The 21012-nt window shown below is 51.2% G+C and overlaps 1 protein-coding gene across 3 annotated transcripts in view; it reads left to right on the top strand.

Moving 5' to 3' along the window:
• The first annotated feature begins 367 nt into the window (after window positions 1-367).
• FGFR1 (fibroblast growth factor receptor 1) overlaps window positions 368-21012 on the top strand; it is a 49304-nt gene continuing 28659 nt past the window's right edge. For all 3 annotated transcript variants that reach the window (XM_061134882.1, XM_061134881.1, XM_061134880.1), the window contains exons 1-2: window positions 368-522; window positions 8704-8882. In XM_061134882.1, the coding sequence (XP_060990865.1) occupies window positions 8792-8882 (91 nt within the window). In that variant the 5' untranslated portion in view covers window positions 368-522; window positions 8704-8791. The remainder of the gene's footprint in view (window positions 523-8703; window positions 8883-21012) is intronic.

The raw sequence follows: 21012 nt of genomic DNA, 5'->3' as shown, positions 1-21012 counted from the left end.
GGGCACCAGCTTCGGCTCCATTGTTCCCGCCCGGGCTGGAGGCGCCGAGCCCCGAGCGCCACCGGGAGTCGAGCGCCGGCCGCGGGGGCTCTCGCGGCCCCGCCAGGACCCGAGCGGAGCCCGGGGGCGGCGGGCCGGAGCCAGGGACACGGGCGCCCGCCCGCCCGCACGAGCCACGGCGGACTCTCCAGAGGCGGAACCGCAGCGCCGAGTGAGGTAAGAGCCGCGGCGCCCCCGGATTCGGGGCGGGCTCGGCGTCCCGGGCGGCCCCCCGGCGCCGGAGCCTCCCGGCCGCGCGCTCTCCCCGCCGCAGCGCAGTCGGGTCCGGCGCCTCCCTCCGCTCGTTACCCGCCCCTCTCCACCCCCGGCTCCCTGCCCAGCGCCCGGCGCCCCCCTTTTGTCTCCCCTCCCTTCCCTCCGCTCGCGTCGCCTTCTGCGCCCCCTCCCCGCGCCCGTCCCGCCGCCCAACTTTTCCGCCAACTCGCGCTGGGGAGCTGGCGAGGCGGCAGCGGCGGCTCCGCGGTGAGTCTGGGGAGGGACAGGGCCCGGGGCCGAGGCGGCGGCGGCCCTGGGTTTCCTGGGCCTGGGGAGGCGGGCGGGGGTGGGCAGCGAGGTGGTGTGTGTGTATGTGTGTGTGTGAGAGAGAGAGAGAGTTGCATTCCACACCATCTCCTTTTAGTCCATCCGTGGGGAGTCTCCCCGATCCAGCAGGTAGCTTTGGGTGGAACGCTAAAAAAAAAAGAAAAGAAAAGAATCCGGGGTCTTCCTAAGTCCTTTTCCATCTCCGGGAAAGTCTGGGGTCACGGCCGCGAGCTGGTGGGCGGCTGGGGGCCTGAAGGGGGAAGGAAGTGGAGGGGTCTGTTCGCTTCTCTTCCAGTCGGTTTTAAAGGGGGGTGTCGTCACCAAATGGCTGAAGCTGCTTCAGCGAAGAGCGAGAAAGGAATTCCCTTTTTCCAGAGGCGCTGATCTCCGACTCAGCCTCTCTCTGAAAGGGTCGGGAGTTTGGGGAAGGGGAGGGCGCCCAGCGGGTGAGGTTAAGCCCCATTACGGGGTCGGGGGGAGGGGATTGGTCAGTTCCTATCTGGTTCGAGGAGGTGGGGGAAGGGATGAGGGTTTTGTCCGGTGCGGTTCGCTCGGCTCGGATGCTTGTTGCTTCGCGGGCCCAGAACCCTCTGCCCCCTTCCCGCTCCCCTTTCCCGCTATGTTTGGGGTGAGGAGAAGAGAGGGGCTGGAACCTTCGTTTGCAGAGGAATTTATTGACGTTGTAGATGGAATCATTTAACCCAGATCCTATGAAAGCAGTCAGATGCCTCTGGTTGGGGAGCGGTGAAACCTGCATCTCTTTTCTGGACCCAGAGGCTTTGGCCCTGTTCAAAGTTTCCGCGGTGTCTCCCCCCACCTCACCACCACCACCACTCCCGCCCCCCCCCCCCCCCCCATTTTCCAGATGTAGCCGCCGCATCTGGTTCCGTTTCACGCCACCCGGGTACACCGCAGCCGCTTGAACGTCCCTGTTCCTCCCTGCCCCCTCCCCCGGATCGAAACGGGGGTTCTATAACTTGTCCTCACCACCTCGCTCTTTACGATTTTTTCTTAAGACTCGGGGACGAAGCGCTGGGACTGGGGGAGAAAAGAAGTTGCCCTGGTTGCCAGGGTACTTAGGCTGTGCTGGCGCTTTCTGGCTCGTGCGGGAAAGAGGCGTCGCCGGCGAGGGGGCCGAGGTTTAGGGGGGTGACAACATCTCATCTGATAAGTGGTGGCCTGTTTGGCCATCGGTCTGACCCAGAACTGGCCCTGACAGAAGTTTCTGGAAGCGGAGCATTGCAGTCTCCTCCCTTTTCAGTTAGAGCCGGAGCGGCGGGAGCGGCGGGAGCGTCTGACCCTGTCCGGAGCCCGCCGCCGGGTGTCGGGCCGCCCGGCGGTGGCGTCACGCGTCCCCTTTCCCACCCTCCCTGGAGCGAGCCCGGGACGCAGCGGCTTGGGCGTGGGAGGGGGGCCCGGGCTGTGGCTCCCTCGGTGTTTTTGAAGGAGTTCTTTCTTTGGGCGGCCGTTCCCGGAGGCTAACGTGGGGCGTTTTACCAAGTAAGCGCCGGCCGCAGGTTTGAAAGGGGTTGGCCTGTTGAGGGTTTTTTGGTTCTGCCCTTTGAGGCAGGAAAGCGCTTTCTGGTTCCAAAGTTGCGAGAGGGTGGAGAGAGTTGGTCTCTCACCCTCTCCTCTCCAGCCTCTTTCAAATTGAAAACACTTCTCTGGTTTCCTCCTTTGGGCGGTCGTTCGGAGGCTGTAATGAAATCGCACTTTCTCTAGACATGGTAATTAAGGTGACTGTTTCCTCCGCAGATGGCGCTCTATCCTCTGCACCTCCGGCCCTGCGCTTTTTTTGGAAAACCGTCTAAATTGTAGAACCTTAGCCTTGAGACTGGGGCAGAAAGTGGCCATTCCCCATTCCTCTCCCCACCCACCGCCTCAACTATTGGCCCGGGCTCCCGGTTTCCTCTCTGAGGCTTGTTTAAAAGCTAAGTAGCAGGGCCCCTTGGGACGTGCCTCTGTCTGGTTAATTACCCCCCGCCCCAAGCCTGGGTCATCAGCCTTCCTTCCAGTGACCCAGGGGGAGCCCTTGGTGTTGGGGCGGGGGTGGGGGGGAGACCCAGCGACATTAGAGAGAATGGCCTGCCTCCCTAATGACCTGTTTACGTATATCCCCCCCCCCCCAACCCCGTTGGCTGGGAAGACCTCCAGGGCTGCTCCCGTGGACCAACCCCCGCCCCAACCCCGAGGAGTACAGGGTGTTTGGGGACTGGGAGGCTGCCGGGGGGCTCGGCTCCAGCCGGCGATGGTTACACACTGCGGCGGGTGACAAGCTCGTTGAAATATCTGCTGCATTTATTCTTAGTCATAGCGGAATGTCAGCTTTTTAATGAGGGTCATCCGGGTGAAGAGCCACTCGGACAGTGTGCTCGCTGCGCGCTGTCAGCTCTGACGGTGCCCGAAGAAACGCGCGTTGGGGAGGCATTTTCACGAATGGGATTTGGGCCAGAGTGGGCACTGTTTTCTTTGGCTCCCAAGTAGACAGCCTTGGGTACTTCTTTTCCTTGGCTCCTGGCCATGGAGGATGTGAGAAAGTTCCGTTAGGCACCCTTAGAATAGCAAGTGAAGCCAAAAGCAGGAGAAGACACAGACAAGGAGCCTGGAAGGTGCTATGGCCCCACCCCTCCTGGGGGAGAGGATCCGAACATCTCCAGACTTAGGTCCCGTCCAGCTTTGTTCCTGTAACCTCCAGCCACCGAGACCAGGCTGGACTGCTTTGGCTTAGTTGTCTGCTTTTTGTTTGTTTGGGGAGTGCTTTTTGTTTTGGCCTGAAAAAAAAAAAGAGTCCTAAAATAAGAGATTTGCTCCTGTGAGCTTGGGCCTTTATCGGCCTCTGAACACTTTCTTCAGGCCTCCATTTTTTAATCTCTATCATCAAAATGGCCGTGGTTAAGAGCTTCCTAGGAAGGTTTCAGCCTGTTGCTGCTGGAGGAAAAGGAGCTACAGAATAAGTGATTCGAACATCTTACTCTGAAAAGGCCTCACCTCACTGGAGAGGAGTTTTAATTTCCTCTTGGGAAACAGGTCTACATTTGGCTTCCCCAGAGCTTTGTAAATGGTCTGAGTCAACCCCCGGACTTGTTGGGAGTCCAGATGCAGAGCTTCAGAGAAGATTGTGGGGTTTCCAGAGAGGATTAAAAACCAGACCTGGGCTATTGCTTGCTCCCCCAGACCTGGGGGAATTGCTTCTCCCTCTAAGGTTGCATCTTCCTGAGACAGAAATTCCCTGCTCATCACCATTCTGCTTGCAATTGCAAGGAGCCACGTTTGGGCTCCAAGAAAACAGCCCTCACCTGGGTGAACACCTCCAAGCGTATGGTGGTCCACAAGCCATCCTGTCTTCAGTGGCAAGGCTTCCTAGATTACAGTGGGACAGTTAGAGTTTCTCTTCTTATTACTCATTTCTTACATACCTCACTTCCAAGGACATCTGGGCACTTTTTTTTACAAGGACTCAAAACTTTTAAATAAGCATTTCTGTTGGACCCACTCACATTTCGCATACCGAGCTGTGTATGTGTCGGATATCTGTGGAGTATTTGCCCTGCCACTCTCCGCCGGGAGTAGGGAATGCTCACTTTGGTGAAAAGCAACCATTTCTGTTAAGAAGTCTTATTCCCATCTAAAGGGATTAAAGTTTTGGCATTACTTCCTCAAGTCTGAGGAATCGAGATGTTTAGAAAATGTCCAGGTTGGTATGCTTTGAAATCGAGTTTGGCTGGCTAACAGGGAGCGCCTGATGACTTTCTCTGGCGTTGTCAACCTCTTCTCTGCAAGCGCAGCTCTGTCACTTTCTTTCCAATCGGCCCTTCTTTGTTTCATTCATTTATTCATCCAGTTACCAAATGCAGCAGCATCCTCTGTGTAGGTGTTAGGTGCTAAGGGTGTTAGCAAAGAGTAAACCAATGTAGATCCTCCTGTATAGGAGCTTGCCAGCCTATGGTGGATGTTTTTGGAAATTCAGAGGAACCTCAAAAGGCCCAAGAAAGACTTGTGGAAGACGTGGCAGTTTGAGGCGGGGCTCGGAGAATGAGACAGGAATGAGAGAGCGTGGCCTGCCAAGGATAGAGGAAGGGCAAAGAAGAAGCGCTTGGCAGGCCGTGGAGGTTACCCAGGGCTGTCCCGTCCCCTACAATGTAACACAGGCCATGTGGGATCTCAGAGTTTTCTAGTGGCCACGTTTGAAAAGGGAACAGGTGAAATGCATTTTCATTAATTCACCTGGATCTCAATAATATATCTGATTTAGCCCAGTATATGTGAAACATTATCATTTCAACATGTAATCAGTATTTTAAAAAATCATTGAGAGACTGTACATTCTAGTATGTACTTTTCATTTCCAGCACATTCCGACTGGCACTGGCCACATTTCAAGGGTTCCATAGCCACGAGGGGCCACACGAAACGGGACCCCAAGGTCTAGAGTGTGGGGTTTGGAAAGACTGGAGAGGGAGAAACGGTTTTGCAAAGGCAGGAAGTTCATGTCCTCCGGTTGCCAATTACCAAAGTCCCCCGAGAGTGACTTAAAGCACAATGTTTATAGATAATTCCTTACATTTGATTAGTGTTTTCAAGAGGAGAGAGCAAGTCCTTTCACCCACACTGTGGGTTTAAGGCTCGTCACCCCCTGTGGTGTAGGCAAGGCAACTATAATATTTCAGCTCCCTCTGACGACAAGTGGGAAAACCGAGATGTCACGTGTCCTCTCCCTGCCCCTCCTCCTTCTTTTTCCCCCTCCTCGCCCCCCACCCCGGTGAGGACCTCTGCACCCAGAGCCAGAGCTGGGCTGCCAGTCCTAGGAGACCAGTCTGCTGGAGAGAGGCTGATGGGGCCAAGCTGCTGTGTGCACCTGTGGGGCTACAGGTCACATCTGTCAAGCAGTGGAGGAAGGAGACTGTCCCTAAGGGACTTAAAGAATTCCTTAATTAGTAGAATGGGAAGAAGGTGAGGTAAAGGGGGAGGGGGCAGTCCCTAGGGTTCCAGACAGCGTGTGGACTAGTGGTTTGTGTCACTGTGTTTTCCGCAACGGGATGTGTACCCACTTTACCTTCTGGTTCCAGAAGAGGCTGCCTGGGGAGCTGGGTTTTCTGAACATCCTTTGTTTTACAGACGTGGGGACTCAGTGCCCAGAGAGGGAGGAACGGAAGAGACTTGCAGGGAAGCTGCCAGATTAGTTTGAAATGTGTTGATCGCAGAGCCGAAAGAGGGTGGCCAGCAGCCAGACCCCACCTGCGAGGAGGTGGGCAGGCTCTTGGAGGTTGGGGGGGGAAGGGCAGGCAGAGTGATCGAGTAGTGGTGGGACCTGCCTCCCTGCTACCTTTGAAAACCAGCTTTATCATCTTAAGATGATACCACGCTTTCTCCTTGAATACTAAAAGTTCGTTCCTGACTCTGGCTGTTCCTAGGAGACTTACTTAGGTTCTTAGGTATACCTTTCTTGGTGACTGTCCTGCATGGATTTGGTGTATCGATGTAACGAGATGTGGAAGGTAATTTCGGCGTATTCTCTGGCCAGCATCACTTCTGTCCCTGGCTGGGGATCAGGGCTGTCCTGTGTCCTAGATGGTACACCCAGGAGCTGCTTCCAAGGGTCTTCCTCTTGAGCCAAGAAATTGAGAATCAAAGTTCCGCGCGTCACGGAGCAGCTAAGCCCGTGAGTCTCTACCGAGCCCGCGTCCTGCAGCTACTGAATCCTGTGCACCTAGAGCCACGGTAATGAGAAGCTCCCGTACCGCACCTAGGGAGTGGTCTCCACTCGCCGCAACTAGAGAAAGCCCGCGGGCAGCAACAGAGATCCACCACAGCCAAATATAAAGTAAATCAATTAATAAGTTACTGGGGGAAAAAAAAGAAAAACCTTTCCCATTGCCAGAGTCACCTGAGATCTGTCCTTATCTACATGGTGTCTGTAAGACACGGGGAATTACCCTCTGGAGAAAATGAGCTTGCATCTGGTAGAGCCCGTTTTGATCATTTTACATATATATATATATATATATTTGTATTTATTTATTTGGCTGTTCCAGGTCTTAGTTGCAGCATGCAGTTCTTTTTTTTTTTTTAATCTGTGTCGGATCTTAGCTGTGGCTCGTTGCATCTCGAAGGCTTATTTGCTCTGCAGCATGTGGGACCCCTGACCAGGGATTGAACCTAGGTCCCTTGCATTGGAAGGCAGATTCTTAACCACTGCACCACCAGGGAAGTCCCCATGCAAATTCTTAATTGCAGCATGTGGGATCTAGTTCCCTGACCTGGGATTGAACCCAGGTCCCCTGCATTGGGAGTGTGGAGTCTTAGCCACTGGACCACCAGGGAAGTCCCTGATCATCCCCTCTGGCATCTGAAAGCCCAGGTGATGGAGACTCCATGCTCTTGCCTCCCCACTGCACCCTGGGTAAAGCACTTAACCTCTTTGAGTCTCAGTTTTCCCATTGCTTAAAGGGCAATAATAATTCCCACCCTCCCCAAAGTTCATAGTGAAGAAGAGCTGAAGTTTCATAGTTTAAAATCATACCTAGTCCACACTTGGCAGGGGTTTTAGGTATTCAGTAAATACTTACTCGATTCTGTCTCGTCTAGTCCTTTTCCTAAATTCAGAAAACCAGAAATGTTTACTTCTCGTTTGATTTGAAATCATTAAAACATTTCAGGAAAGCCTTGGGAGGGACGCAGGCAGTGCCTGCATCTTCTGCGCTGGCAGGCACTTGAGAACGAGGCCAGGAATCCAGGGGTTTTTCTGCCAGCCGGGACTGACTCACTCACCAGGGGCCCTGTCTGGCTCCGGGGAGGCCGGGCTGAAGCACCACATGAGGACATGTTCCGGGGAAGTGGATTCTCTGAATAACTCAGGTGGTTCCCTGGAGTATTTAGGACAAAAGCCACCTGGAAGACTGAGAGGGTCACCCCCTTGCAGCCCAAATGGGGCCCAGAAGGGTTATCACTTAGGGAAGGTTGAGCAGCAAAGACCATTATCCTGAAGACCCTGGAGGACTGTTTTACACGTTGCTGCTCTGGACATGAGAAGGACTTGCTTGGTGGCTCACTCAGTAAAGAATCTGCCTGCAATGTGGGAGACCTGGGTTCGATCCCTGGGTCAGGAAGATTCCCCTGGAGGAGGAAATGGCAACCCACTCCAGTATTCTTGCCTGGAGAATCCCATGGACCGAAGAGCCTGGCAGGCCACAGTCCATGGGGTTACAAAGAGTCAGACACGACTGGGCGACTAACACTTTCAGACAGGAGAAGGATGAAGGGCCACAGTCCGTGCCTTTCACCGGGGATAGCATGAGCCATCTTTGAGTCAGGCCTTGCAAGAAACCTTCTTCTTCTGCATGACCTTTCCCCATGTCTGGATCCATTTCTGCTGGTCGACTGCTGTCGCCTCTCGGTCTCGGGGAGAACTGGGCTCCCCACCTCACGACTCCCCACTCGGAGGCCCTGTTTAAGTAGCTGGTGAGAGTTGTGTTGTCTCCATGAGGGAAATCTGCTGGAACCAGAGGTCCCCGTGATGGATCCAGTTTTAGAGACAAAAAGAAAGCACCCTGGAGATGGCTTATTTCAGCTTCCTCGCCGTGTAGGTCCAGAAAGGGTCAGCATCTCTCCTGGCTCTCAGTCCGGGGACTTAGTCCATGATTCCTCATCTCTCTTCACCCCTCACCGAAGGGTTGGTGTGCCCTAGAGGGAGTGAAGACTTATCCTGGGAGAGGTCATGTTCGTACCCCTGGGCCCCCTCTGGGACACCTTCCTAGGCTGTTCGCTTTCCCAGCACAATTGATCGTGGGGCTCATGCCTTGGGAAACTTGATGACAATCTTCCCAATATGGGAAACAGTCCACACTCAGTAAATAGTTGTTGGAGTGAATTAAAGCCCTCCTTGGTCTAATTAAGGCCTCTAACCTCCAATTCAGCGTTGGGGCAGGACAACAATTCCCTTCTTTGTGTCTGAAGGAGTCAGAGATTGCTTCAGGCACCTTCTGGGCAGGGTGGCTGTGTCACAGGTTTCCCTGTTTTTTTTTTCTCCTTGCGATGTGGGAGACCACCCCCCCCACCCCCGCCGCCATTCAGACCCTCCTAACTTCGGGTTTTGTGTTTGGTTTTTTTTTTCCTTCTCCCCAGAGTCAGCGTGCAAAGGAGGACCAAGCCCACGGCGGAGTCTCCATGGAGGTGTGGAGCCTGGTCACCAACCTCTAACCGCAGAACTGGGATGTGGAGCCGGAAGTGTCTCCTCTTCTGGGCCGTGCTGGTCACAGCCACGCTCTGCACTGCCAGGCCGGCCCCGACCTTGCCGGAGCAAGGTAAGGCGCAGGCGGAGGGCCAGCGCGGGCACATGGCCTTCGGCAGCAGGGTGGGTCAGGCTGGACGTGATGTGCTCAGCCGGGCAGGCTCCATCCCAGGTGAAGCAAACGGCTCCTGGCCTGCAGGAGAAACGCCTGAGCTGGCTGGGGCCTGCCAGTAAACGCAGCCAGCTTCATCAGAGGTTGGGTTGTGAAGGCCGATGACATCCATCTGCCAGAGGTGACATGCTCAGGGTGGGTTTACGCTTTTCTCCTCATGAAAACAGAGCTTCTGGTTGGAACCCAAGAGCCAGCTCCCCAAGCTGGATGGTGTCTAAAGTGGGGGCTGGGCAGTGCAGCGGGGTGTAAGTGACCTGTGAATTTGGATTTAGAACTTGGATGGTCTACAGAGGATATGGAGGGACGTGGGAGCTTCGTGCAGACCTCTGGCTTCTAGAAATTGTTCCCAAGACACGTCTTTTATGAGGGTTGGCCCTCATGGCCACAGGCCTGCTATTCTGTCTTTGACCATGTCTCACAAGCCCTGTTGGGAGGCTTGGTAAGAGGTTTGCTTCGGATAAACTGCTGGAGGGATTTCAAAGAGATTTTGAATGGCACTGTGGGGTGAGGGTGCTGGTAGAGACCTGTAGTTTATTGGGAGTTCAGAGGGATTTTTAGTAACAGGAAAGACTTGCCCCCACTGCTGATGGCATTTTTCCGGACTTGTGAAAATACCTCATGGAGATTACAGGTACAGCACACCTGGCAGCTTTTGAAGGTCTTTGAGAACTAATATTTGGGCATTTCTGCTGCCAAGAGGTAATGTGGCTTATGACTCAGCAGCTGATGACAGAAACAGAGGAGGTTGGCAGGCAGTGGGTGAAGGGCTCAGTCGTGCGTGTGACATGGTGACTGCGTGTCAAGGGCCACCAGTCTCACTCCCAGGACCTGTGTGAGTGACAGAAGAGGAGTGAGCATATTTATCCCCTTGCAGGCTGATGGAGAAGGAGGGAGAAGGGTGAAAGGGGCTTTCTAGAAGCTGGAGCAAGCAGGTACCTGTTGCATTCCATGATAGAACTGAAGGCAGGGCCTGGACTGGAACATATTGGAGACCCTGAGTGGGGCAGGGGGGGCCATCCTACCCACAGGGAGTCCACCATCAGGTAGAGGGTGACAAGTACAAAGGCAACTAAATTCAAGGTGGACCATGTTTAGACCACACAGCGGAGTTATAACAAAGTGCAGTGGGAATGCCAGGAAGCAGGGCAGCAGAAAGCCTCTGAGACGGTCCAGAGGGATGGGCAGGGGGTGGCAAGGAAATGAGAGGTGTTCCAGGTGGAACATTATGAGGGGGTGCTGGGGCAGGATGTATAAGACGTTCGGAGAATGACTCACCTGGTGCATAGGTGGTTGGAGGACATCATGCCTGGAAAAACTGGACTGAGTTAGCAAATGGAAGCCTTAATGCCCTGCAGAGGAAACTATACTTAAATGGGGGTAGATACTGGGAGTCTTGAAAAAATCTTGAGCAGGAAGTGACATGATCCAGCTTTCAGATTTTCAAGCATTTGAGTTTGGACGGATGGGAGGAAGAAGTCAGACAGACCTAGGTTCCAGTTGTGCTCTGCCACCTAATAGCAGCGTTATGTGCTTTGACAAAATGACTCAAACACACTAAGCCTTAGTTTGCTTATCTTTAAAATGGGGAGAATGACACAGGATGCAGTGAGATAATCCACATAAAGCATTTGCTGGTGAAGCACGGATTAGTTATGACTTGCTGCCGCCACTGTTGCCGCAGAGATGAGTTACTTTTTTTTTTGGCTGCATCAGGTCTTAGTTGCAGCACGCGGGCTCCTTTCTAGTTGTAGCCGGCTTAGTTCCCCCATGGCTTGCGGGGTCTTAGTTCTTCCACCGGGGACTGAACCCATGTCCCCTGCATTGGAAGGCGAATTCTTAACCAGTGAACCACCAGAAAATCGCAGAGGCAAGTTACTTAAATGGTGGTTTTGATTGTCTAGCTGGAGAAAGGGCGTGAACTAGGGTGAGGATTGTAAAAGAAGGAAAAACAGCAGAGATACTATAGAAATAAAACCTATAAGCTTAAGTAGGTTGGATGTCAACTCTGGGTGACTAGAGACACAGACAGAGAAAGAGAAGTCGTGTCCGACTCTTTGCGACCCCATAGACTGTAGCCCACCAGGCTCCTCTGTCCCAGGGATTTTCCAGGCAAGAGTACTGGAGTGGGTTGCTATTCCCTTCTCCAGGGGATCTTCCCAACCCAGGGATTGAACCCAGATCTCCCGCATTGCAGGCAGACGCTTTACCGTCTGAGCCACAGGGAAGCCTCAGATACAGACAAGGCGAGTGTAAAGGCGATGAGTCAGGATGGGAGGTTTGTGAGGAGCAGGTAGAAATTGGGGTCAGCCACAGCAATGGGCGGCCACAAGGAGGGGTGGGTGAGGTTTGAGGATATGAGTTTATGGTCAACCCCAAAGTATTTTTTTTTCCCACTTTCTCTAACAAACCCTTTTGCAGCCCGGGAATGAAGGGTAGAGAAACTGAATAGTAAGCATCTCTAGCCTGGGCTCCTGTAAACAGAAAAGGAATGTCCAAGGGTCCAAGCATAAGGAGTGGGGGGGCAGGGGAAAAGAGTCCTGAAGCTTCTGGCTGCATCCAGACTGGGAGAGGAAGCTGGGGAGGGTGGGCAGCTGTGGAGGGCGGAGCTGGGGAGGGGTGGCTGGAAGTCTTGGTCAGGACAAAGTCCCCGCTCCCCTGAACAGGAGGGAGGGGGTGGGAGAGGGGGCTGTTAGGAGGCGATGTGATGGTGAAGAAGGAAGGAACAGTGCCATGTTTTAAAAAAATCAGCGTAACTGAGCTATCAGTTACATTCTGTAAAATGCACTGATCATAAGTGTAGAGTTCGGTGTATTTTGATAAATATAGTATTATTCCACGTAACTACCCCCTCAGTTAAAAAGACATGAAACATTTTCATCGTCTCCAAACCTTGCCTCGTGTGCCCTTTGCAGTCCACTGGACTCGGGCAACGGCGGATCTGCTAGGTGTCACTGTAGGTTAGTTTTGCCTACTCTAGAATTTCTCATAATGGAATTGTCTGGTGAATGTGTATCCCTTCACTTGGTGGTGGCCATTTGGGTTGTTCACACTATGGGCTGTTATTACTAAAACTGCTGTGAACGTTCGTGTATGTTATGTTCATGTACTATGGGCTTGAAGCTTTCCCTGGACTGTTCATGTTCACGTACTAGGTACCATGGGCATTACGTTTCCCCTGGACTGCCCCGGTTTTGATTTTGGCTCCATTTCTTACCGACTGTTGCCTGCTGGCTGTCCCTCTCCGCTACTCTGTCATACTTATTGGTAGTGAACATCTACTCCAGAGGTCCTTGTGAATATCAGATGTTAATGTCTGCAAAGCTCCCAGAACCCTGGCTGGACATAGTCAATGAACCGTACATGGGAGCTGTGGGTACTTTTTCTGGGGAAGCACCACGTGGTAAGGGGCTTGCTTCATGGCCACGCTTGGAATGCCTTAGGATGCAGATATAGGAAATCCACTCGTCTTGATGGGCATCGGGTCCCTGCATGGTTGAGTCAGCCCCTCCCCATGATTATCCATCCTGAGCTTGGTGATGGCAGACCACGGCCCCCCCACTGTCTGAAACCCTAAGGGAAAAATCTTTCTCCATGCTTTGTAAACTACGAGGTATCTCATAAATGTAAAGTATTACTGCTGGTTATTGAATGACAATGCCACTCTTGTCCTCAGAAAAGACTGGACTGTATATAAAAGGTTTGCCCAAAAGTTTAAAACAAACTACCCCAAACCCTGCTCCCGCTGACTGAGAGCTTTTCCCCTTTAGAAAGGCTTTGCTGTGAGTGAATGTGGTGAGTGTGTGCATGTGTGTATGTGTGTCTTGAGAGCCCCTCCCCCAGTCTGCAAATGCTCCTCGGGGAGTGGGGAGGGCCTGGAGTTTCTGGCTGTCCTTGGAAAGTTGATTTAATAAGGGTTCCAGGAAAACCAGCCTCCCTCCTTCTCCCCCTCTCCTTTCCCTTCTCTGGTTTGGGATCTTAAAGAGGCTGAGCTGGTTTCAGACCAGGCTTTGTCAGGGAGTGGTAGGGGGAGACCGAAGCGGGGTCATGGACCGAGGAGTAAGAATGCCCCTTTAAAAAGATAAGCACTGGCTTGAAAGACACTTGGAGCTTGAAGAGGCTTGTTTCTGTGTATTTTTCTCTCTTTTAGAATAAGACTTGGAGAAAAGCTAGTGGACGAATCCAAAACTGCTTGCAAGACCACTTATCATGTAGCTTGGGGTGGGGGTCCTGCCCCCTTTTCAAAGCAATAACTGGGCTAAAACCCCCAGACCCCATGGTGGAGGGTACAACATGAGACTCTCAAAATACTTGCCTACATGCTCAGAAACCTGCAACTAATAAACGATTTAATGGCTGGGGTTTTACAGCTCCTCCCACCTACCCAGATTTGAAGGAGTCTGGTGGCCGGTTGAAGGGGGAGAGGTTACCCTTAATGGAAAAGCCGCACGTTTCCATTTCTGGCTGCAAGCCCCCTGGAAGCCGGGCGCCACAAAGCGAGGCTTTGTCCTTGTGTGCTGCAGAAACCTGGGCCCGTGGGGGAGGCAGCGAGTGGCGTGGGAGACATCACCCCAGCTTCAAGGCCAGTCCCGGGCCCTGGCCGCCCCAGGCAACTCCCCGGGGGCTCCCCCAGCTCTCCTGGGCCCAAAGCGGTATGCATTTCAACCTGGCTGCAGGGGGCAGCCCCAGATCGGTACCAGAGGGCATCTCACCGCCGGCCTCCTACAGGCCGTGGCCCCACTGGCTGCAGCTGATGGGCGCAGCCAGAGGACCGGTGTCTGCTGGGCCAGTGTGTCCAGTGGCTATCCCATCCCATCCCCCATATCAGATCATTTTGCAAAAAAGAACCTGTTTGCTTCGGATTCACATGGGGTGGGGGGCGTTGAAGGGAAGCTTCTTCTCCCCAGTGCCGGAAAGCGGGTGGCATACTGTGGAGCAGAGGGCGATGCGGGGTGAGCCACTGGTGAACAAGGCTGGAGGATCTCAGGACCTGGGAATCTGCAGGGCACCAGGCTACCCTCACTTCCCCAGACCATCTGCCCTGTCCCCTGCCCAGGAGGGGTGGCTCTTGTACCCCGAGAAGGGTGGAGTGGGCAAGTGTTCTGGAGCAGGGCTTTGCAGAGGGTGGGGGTCGGGAGAGGCTGTGAGGGAGGCGGGGAGGGCTCACGTGTCCGCCTGACCACGCCGGGCAGAGCCACCCCAGGGCCGTGCTCTTGGCTCTGGCTCCCGCATTGCTGCACCATTAGCTTCACTGATTTTCCACTCCGGCTCTGCCGGCCAGCTCCCCCCCGAAGCCAGGGAGGAGGAATTTCTCAGGGAAGAACAAATGGCTGTCCAGAGCCCTGGCCCGGGGTGGGGGGAAGGGAGGGAGCCCATACCAAGAAGCAGGCCGGGCTGCTGTCCCCCCTGGCTTCTGTGACCGCCACCCCCCTGGAGTCGAGGGGGGTGGGCAGGGCCCGGAGGGAGAGAGAGGGCCAGGGATGCCCCTGGGGAGGTGGGCCAGCAGGGCTCAGCCCGTGAGCGATGGCTCGTGTCTGGGGTGGTGATGGACAACCTTGGGAGAAGTGGGTTCCGGGGAGTCATGCTCTGGGAGGGTGAGGTCCGGGGTCAGAGAGCCTGACCGCCTGACCGGCAGCTGCGCCCTGTTTTCGCAGGGCCTCAGTCCTCGGGGGCCTCTGGGGGCTCCAGCTCACCCTGTGGACGCCACCTTTGCGTCTTGCCTCCCGAAAGCCTGGCAGCGGGACAGCTGTTTCCCTGCTGACCGGGAAAGTCCAGCTGCTTCTGGCACTGCCGATCTCCCGGATTCAGCTGCCCGGGCCTCCCTGTTTGTCCTGGAGAGAAGGCGCCTCCACACACTTCCCTTCACTCTGCCCACCCTCTCCCCCACCTGCACCCCCCAAGTGATTCAGCTGCAAGCCAACTGCTCAACCTGGGCTCTTAAGGCCGGGAGGAAGTCCCAGACTATTTCCTCTTACGAGAAATTGCCTGGACCTTGGGCTGCTCCTGAGCTTGAGGACTTGCTCCGACTCACAGCGGGTGATGGCCAAGTGCGGGGGAGGGGCAATGGCCCGATGTCCGCAGGGCGGGCTGGTCATGGCTCCTGCCCTGAACCCCCGTCCTGTTCTGGGTTCACACTGACCCTCATTGCCCCTCTTGCCAAACGAGGTGCCCCCTGCCTTCATTTAAGGCTTTCTCTTTACAAATGGGAAAGCTCAGGATGGGGCTGTATCCAGTCAGTTCCATGCACTGAGAACCATTGCCCGGGTGGAGATGGAAACTCAGTGCTTCCTTCCTGAGCCCACATGTTGTGTCATGGCCAAGCCTCCTGGGACAGGTTGTGTTAAAAAAGGAGGTGAGTGTTGGCGTGAATGCAATTGTGTTTCCCGGGCCCTGATGTGTAGGCGTGTTGAGCCTCAAGTGGGTGAGAGGGTCAAGGAGTTCGGTGAAGACTGGACATTAGTGGTCATGAGTTTGGGCAGGGAAAGAGATTAAAAACCATCAGTGGTAAAGTTTCACATACTTGATCAACAGTGAAAGTTGAACTTAAGCCCTTATCCCTTCCTCTGTGTTCTCCAGGGTTAAAAACTAGCCTCTGGCTAACGGTCTCTTCGCCATTTGTTTACTGATTGCATTTTCTTCCTTTCTCCTTCCCTTCTCTCCATCCCTCCTTCCTTCCCACCCACCCACCTTCCTTCCTTCCCTCTCTCCCATCCATCCATCCATCTGGCCAAACAAGGCTTCCCTCTTCCTTGTTTAATACAGCATGCACATGCATATATAACCGTTGTTTATCCTGGTCCCGTAGCTGGAAATGTTCATCCCTAGCCTTTCCTGATTTCACTCTGTCATTTCTACTCTTAGCTTAAGGTGTAGCTTAAGGGTCATCTCCCTATTGAAGTCCTCCTCCATTTCCAAATAAATCACTTTTTTTTCTCTCCTTTTTGTGTAGCTTTCAATCTCGCACTGACTTTCCTCTGCCTTACGTTATTTAATATATGGCTGTTTCCTCCACCAGAGCAAAGTTCTGTGCAATCAGAAATGTTTTTATTGCTCTTTTAAACCAGGAATATTTGGGGGACTTCCTTGGTGGTCCAGTGGTTAAGATTTTGCCTTCCAATGCAGGGGGTGGATGTTTGATCCCTGGTCGGGGAGCTAAGATCCCGTATGCCACGCAGCCAAAACACCAAAACATAAAACAGGCTCAATATTGTAACAGATTCAAAAAAAGACTTTAAAAATGGTACACATCAAAAAAAAAAAAGGAGTATTTCATTATAGAAAATTTAGAAAATATAGGCTTGTAAAGAGAAAAACTTACATGGCCACCATCCAAAAATAATCACTGTTAACAATGAATCTATTTCTTTAGTTTTTTTCTACGTTTATACAACATGACTTTTCAAACAGGTAATTTATACATTATATACTAGTTTGTAACATAAGCAGGTACTTATTGCCTTGCAGAGATGTTTTCATCGTGCTCAAGTAACTACAGAGAAGTATAGATGTACAAGATTTATTTATGCAGTCCTCACTATTGGGCATTTAAGTTATTTTCACTAGTTTGCACTTAAGTGAATATACTTTCACAAATAAAATTTGTCCATGTATCCAAAGATTTTAGATACATTCTAAAATCTTTTAGACACATTCTAAAAGTTGTGATTACATAGTACTGCTCCAGAAAGATGATACCAGTTAAGATCTTTTAAAATTGTAATTAATAAATACTGTTTATTACATTTTCACATTCTGCATCCTTTACATATTTTTACCTCTACACCAGTCCCATGGCCATAGGTTTTATTTCCATAATCAGATGAGGAAACTGAGGTTCAGAGAGTTAAGTTCTTTATCTAAAGTCATGTAGTTGATGGGCCTAGAGAAGGGAATAGCAGCCCACTCCAGTCTTCTTGCATGGAGAACCCCATGGACGGAAGAGCCTGGCAGGGCTACAGTCCACAGTCTCAAAGAGTCAGACACTACTGAGCTACTAAAACACACAGCTGATGGGAGGTGAAAGTGGAATTCAGGCTCAGGTAGGTCTGACTCCATTAAATTTTTTTTCAGTGTCTTAATACTATGTCTCTCTATCAAACTGGGTTTTTCCCCAAAATTCAGGCATTACAAAATTCAGACCAGCATTACAATTTAAATGTTGCTAGGTCGTTCCCTTTTATCTCACAGGAAGTAGGCGTCACCTCCCTTTCTGGGGTGATCCATACATGTGCGCAATTGGGGTAAGGCTGCAGATGCTTGCCTTGTGCCATTTCTTGTGAGACATTCTTCTGCTCTTGACTGTGAGGCTGTGCATTGCTCATAGATCTGTGCGCTGTCCCAGTCAAAGTGGTTCCCTAGCCTAGAATAATCAATAGAACAAAAACAGCCTTTCCCAGTGTAGCTGAGACCTCCTACTTGGCGAAGGTCTGGGATTAGAGGTCTGAAAAATGGATGCTTTTGAACTATGGTGTTGGAGAAGACTCTTGAGAGTCCCTTAGACTGCAGGGAGATCCAACCAGTCCATTCTGAAGGAGATCAGTCCTGGGTGTTCATTGAAAGGACTGATGCTGAAGCTGAAACTCCAATACTTTGGCCACCTCATGTGAAGAGTTGACTCATTGGAAAAGACCCTGATGCTGGGAGGGATTGGGGGCAAGAGGAGAAGGGGACGACAGAGGATGAGATGGCTGGATGGCATCACTGACTCGATGGGCATGAGTTTGAGTAAACTCCGGGAGCTGGTGATGGACAGGGAGGCCTGGCGTGTTGCGATTCATGGGGTCACAAAGAGTCTGACATGACTGAGCGACTGAACTGAACTGAACTAAAAGCGTCAGAGTCCACACCTGAGTTTTCCTTGTTGGTCACACTTGTTCTAGAATATAGTGTATTGTCTGGACACGTAAACCACCTGCATTGCTTCTAAAATGGTCCAACAATGTCTGATAGATGAAAATAAACATGGCTAGAAGGCTCAGCAGGCCTGAGAACTAGAATCCTTTTGAGGCTACAGTATTTGTGTGTGTGTGTGCTAAGTTGCTCAGTCATGTCCAGCTCTTTGCAACCCCATGGACTGTAGCCCGCCAGGCTCCTCTGTCCATGGGGATTCTCCAGGCCAGAATACTGGAGTGGGTTGCCATGCCTTCCTCCAGGGGATCTTTCTGACTCAGGGATCGAACCCATGTCTCTTATGTCTCTTGCATTGGTATGCAGGGTATACATGTATGTATATAGTAATATATATTTTCTATATTTATTTTTTTTTCTTTTTTTTTTTATTATTTTTATTTTTTTTTTCCAGTGGGTTTTGTCATACATTGATATGAATCAGCCACGGATTTACATGTATTCCCAATCCCGATCCCCCCTCCCACCTCCCTCTCCACCCGATTCCTCTGGGTCTTCCCAGTGCACCAGGCCGGATCACTTGTCTCGTGCATCCCACCTGGGCTGGTGATCTGTTTCACCAATATTTTCTATATTTAAAACATGAAGAAATGCAAAAAAAAAAAATCCACAAGGTGATTGGGTCTTGAAATTTTGTTTTTCTTAGTGTTTATATTTAGCAAAGTAATATTTTTAAATACATATTATAATGCACTTGGACTAGTCACAAAATACTTAAATTGAAAGGATACTCAGCATATATATTAATTTGTAGTATTCTGTCTGAAGTGTGCCCCAAGAATAGAACACAGATTTATTGTAAGTTATTTGGTAAATATTTTCTTCCAGTTCTTTTTTTTCTTAAGGGTTCTATTTTTCATTAGTCCAAACATAGGAAATACACATCCATGTTAAGTACTTCATTTTTTTTTAACTTTATTTGTGTATTTATTTTTGGCTGCCCTGGGTCTTCCTGCTACCCTCGGGCTTTCTCTAGTTGCAGTGAGCAGGGACTACTCTCTAGTTGCGATGCGAGGGCTTCTCATGCCAGTGGCTTATCTTGTGCAGACACGGGCTCTAGAGCTCAAGGGCTTTCAGTAGTTACAGCGCACGGGCTTAGTTGCTCCTTAGCGTGCAGGACCGTCCTGGCCCAGGGATCAAACCCATGTCCTCTGCATTGGCAGGTGGATTCTTAACCACTGCACCACCGGGGAAGCCCCTCTTTCAGTTCTGTCAGTAATTGTCTGTATGACCTTTGGGGGAAAAGCATGAAAGTCTTGGAGGCCCAGGACAAAGGGCATCCCCGCCCCAGCCTCGCCCTGGGTCAGGCCCAGCCCCAGCCAGCGTCACTCTGACTCCACGTAGGAAAATACAGTAAGTGACTCATTGAAGAAGAGTCATCCAAAGACAACCTCAAATAAGGACATAAAACCCAGGTTATGAGGACATCTGAAGCCACAGGAGAAGGCTTCTTCCCTAAAGTGAAAGGACAAGCTGACCACTGTTGGTGGGCAGTGACATGTGTGCACACATATATCAGGAAGGCAGAGGTTTTGCTCTATTTTTTAGTCACTCCAGCACCTTACTGTCTGATACGTATTAGGCACTCAGTGAATACTTTTTGAATAAATGAATGCATGCATGAATGCATGCATGAATGCACAGGGAAGTAACCATCCATTTTCTTTTTTTAAAAAAAATACTTGCAACTGATAAGAACCTTCTGTAAAAAAGGGAACTCTACTCAATACTCTGTAATGACCTATATGGGAAAACAAATTAAAAAAGAGTGGATGTGTGTGAGTGTGTGTGTGTGTGTGTGTGTGGGCTTCCTGACCAGATGGTAAAGAATCTGCCTGCAATGTGGGAGACCCGGGTTCGATCCCTGGGTCTAGAGAAGGGAATGGCTACCCACTCCAGTATTCTTGCCTGGAGAATCCCAGGGACAGAGGAGCCTGGCCAGCTGTAGTCCATGGGATCGCAAAGAGTAGGACACAACTAAACAATTAACACTGCTTACCACTGCATGTGTATATATATAACTGATTCACTTTTTTGTACGTCAGAAACTAACACAAGATTGTAAATCAACTATACTCCACTAGGACTTCCCTGGTGGTCCAGTGGCTAAGACTCCAAGCTCCCCTCAATGCAGGGGGCCTAGGTTCGATCCTTAGTCAAGGAACTAGATCCCACATGCTGCAAGGAAGACCAAAGATCTTGAGTACAACAACTAAGACCTGGCACAGTCAAATAAATTAATTAATACTGAAAAACAAAATCTAGGGCCCCCCCCCCCATTTAAAAAAATCCATACTCCCAATTTTTTTTAAAAAGGAATTAGAGGGGAAAATACCAACTATTTCCAGTTTTAAAAATGGGGAAGTTAGGAATGAAATCCTTTTCCATGAAAAGGTACAGCAAATAGGTGAGAAATAGTAACTGCTACCCCATATTGAGCCCTTGATGTCACCTAATGCAGTGGTTCTCAGATTTTCCCTGCAGGGACATCACGTGGTGGACTTGTTAAAAACCCCTGCCTCAGTTCACCCCTGGAACTCTGGAGCCTGCAACGGGGCCCCTGCCAGGTGGTTCTAACAAGTTCCCCAAAGACACGGGTGCTGCTGGTCTGGGGATCACACTTTGAGAATCTCTGATATCTCTTAATTCTCACTCACTTCAAAAAGTCTACAATGTAGATGTTTAGGAAACATTTAGGAAACTGACTCAGAGAGGTCAAATGAGCACTCCCCAAGGTTAAACAGCTAAAATAAATGGAGGATCTGGAGTTGACTTGGGTCTGTTTAATATAGGCACCTATGACTGTAACCTCTATACTGGGAGGCGAGGAGGGTAAAGAGGGCTGAATCTGAGTGCTAGGGAGTATTGGAGGGAGGAAGACCAGGAGTAGAGAGTTGTCTGCGGGGAAGGAAACCCTTTTCCAGGAACGCCCTCCTGCTTTGCTTAGGGCTTGAAGTCAGTTATCATTGCCGTTGGAATGTCATCAGCTCTCCCATCATTGGACCTTTTGCGTTTGGAAATGTCTACCCCTTGATTACCCAACTTCAGGGTTTACTTTGGGGATTAAGGTTTGCTTCCCTTTGGTTTTAGGAATTAGCTTTTAAACCTTAAAGAGTCAGGTTCCTTG

The sequence above is a fragment of the Dama dama genome, chromosome 32 (genome assembly GCF_033118175.1).
Source record: "Dama dama isolate Ldn47 chromosome 32, ASM3311817v1, whole genome shotgun sequence".
In the NCBI taxonomy this organism is placed as follows: Eukaryota; Metazoa; Chordata; class Mammalia; order Artiodactyla; family Cervidae; genus Dama; species Dama dama.
The sequence above is the reverse complement of the archived record's forward strand: the minus strand, read 5'-3'. Positions and strand labels throughout refer to the sequence as shown.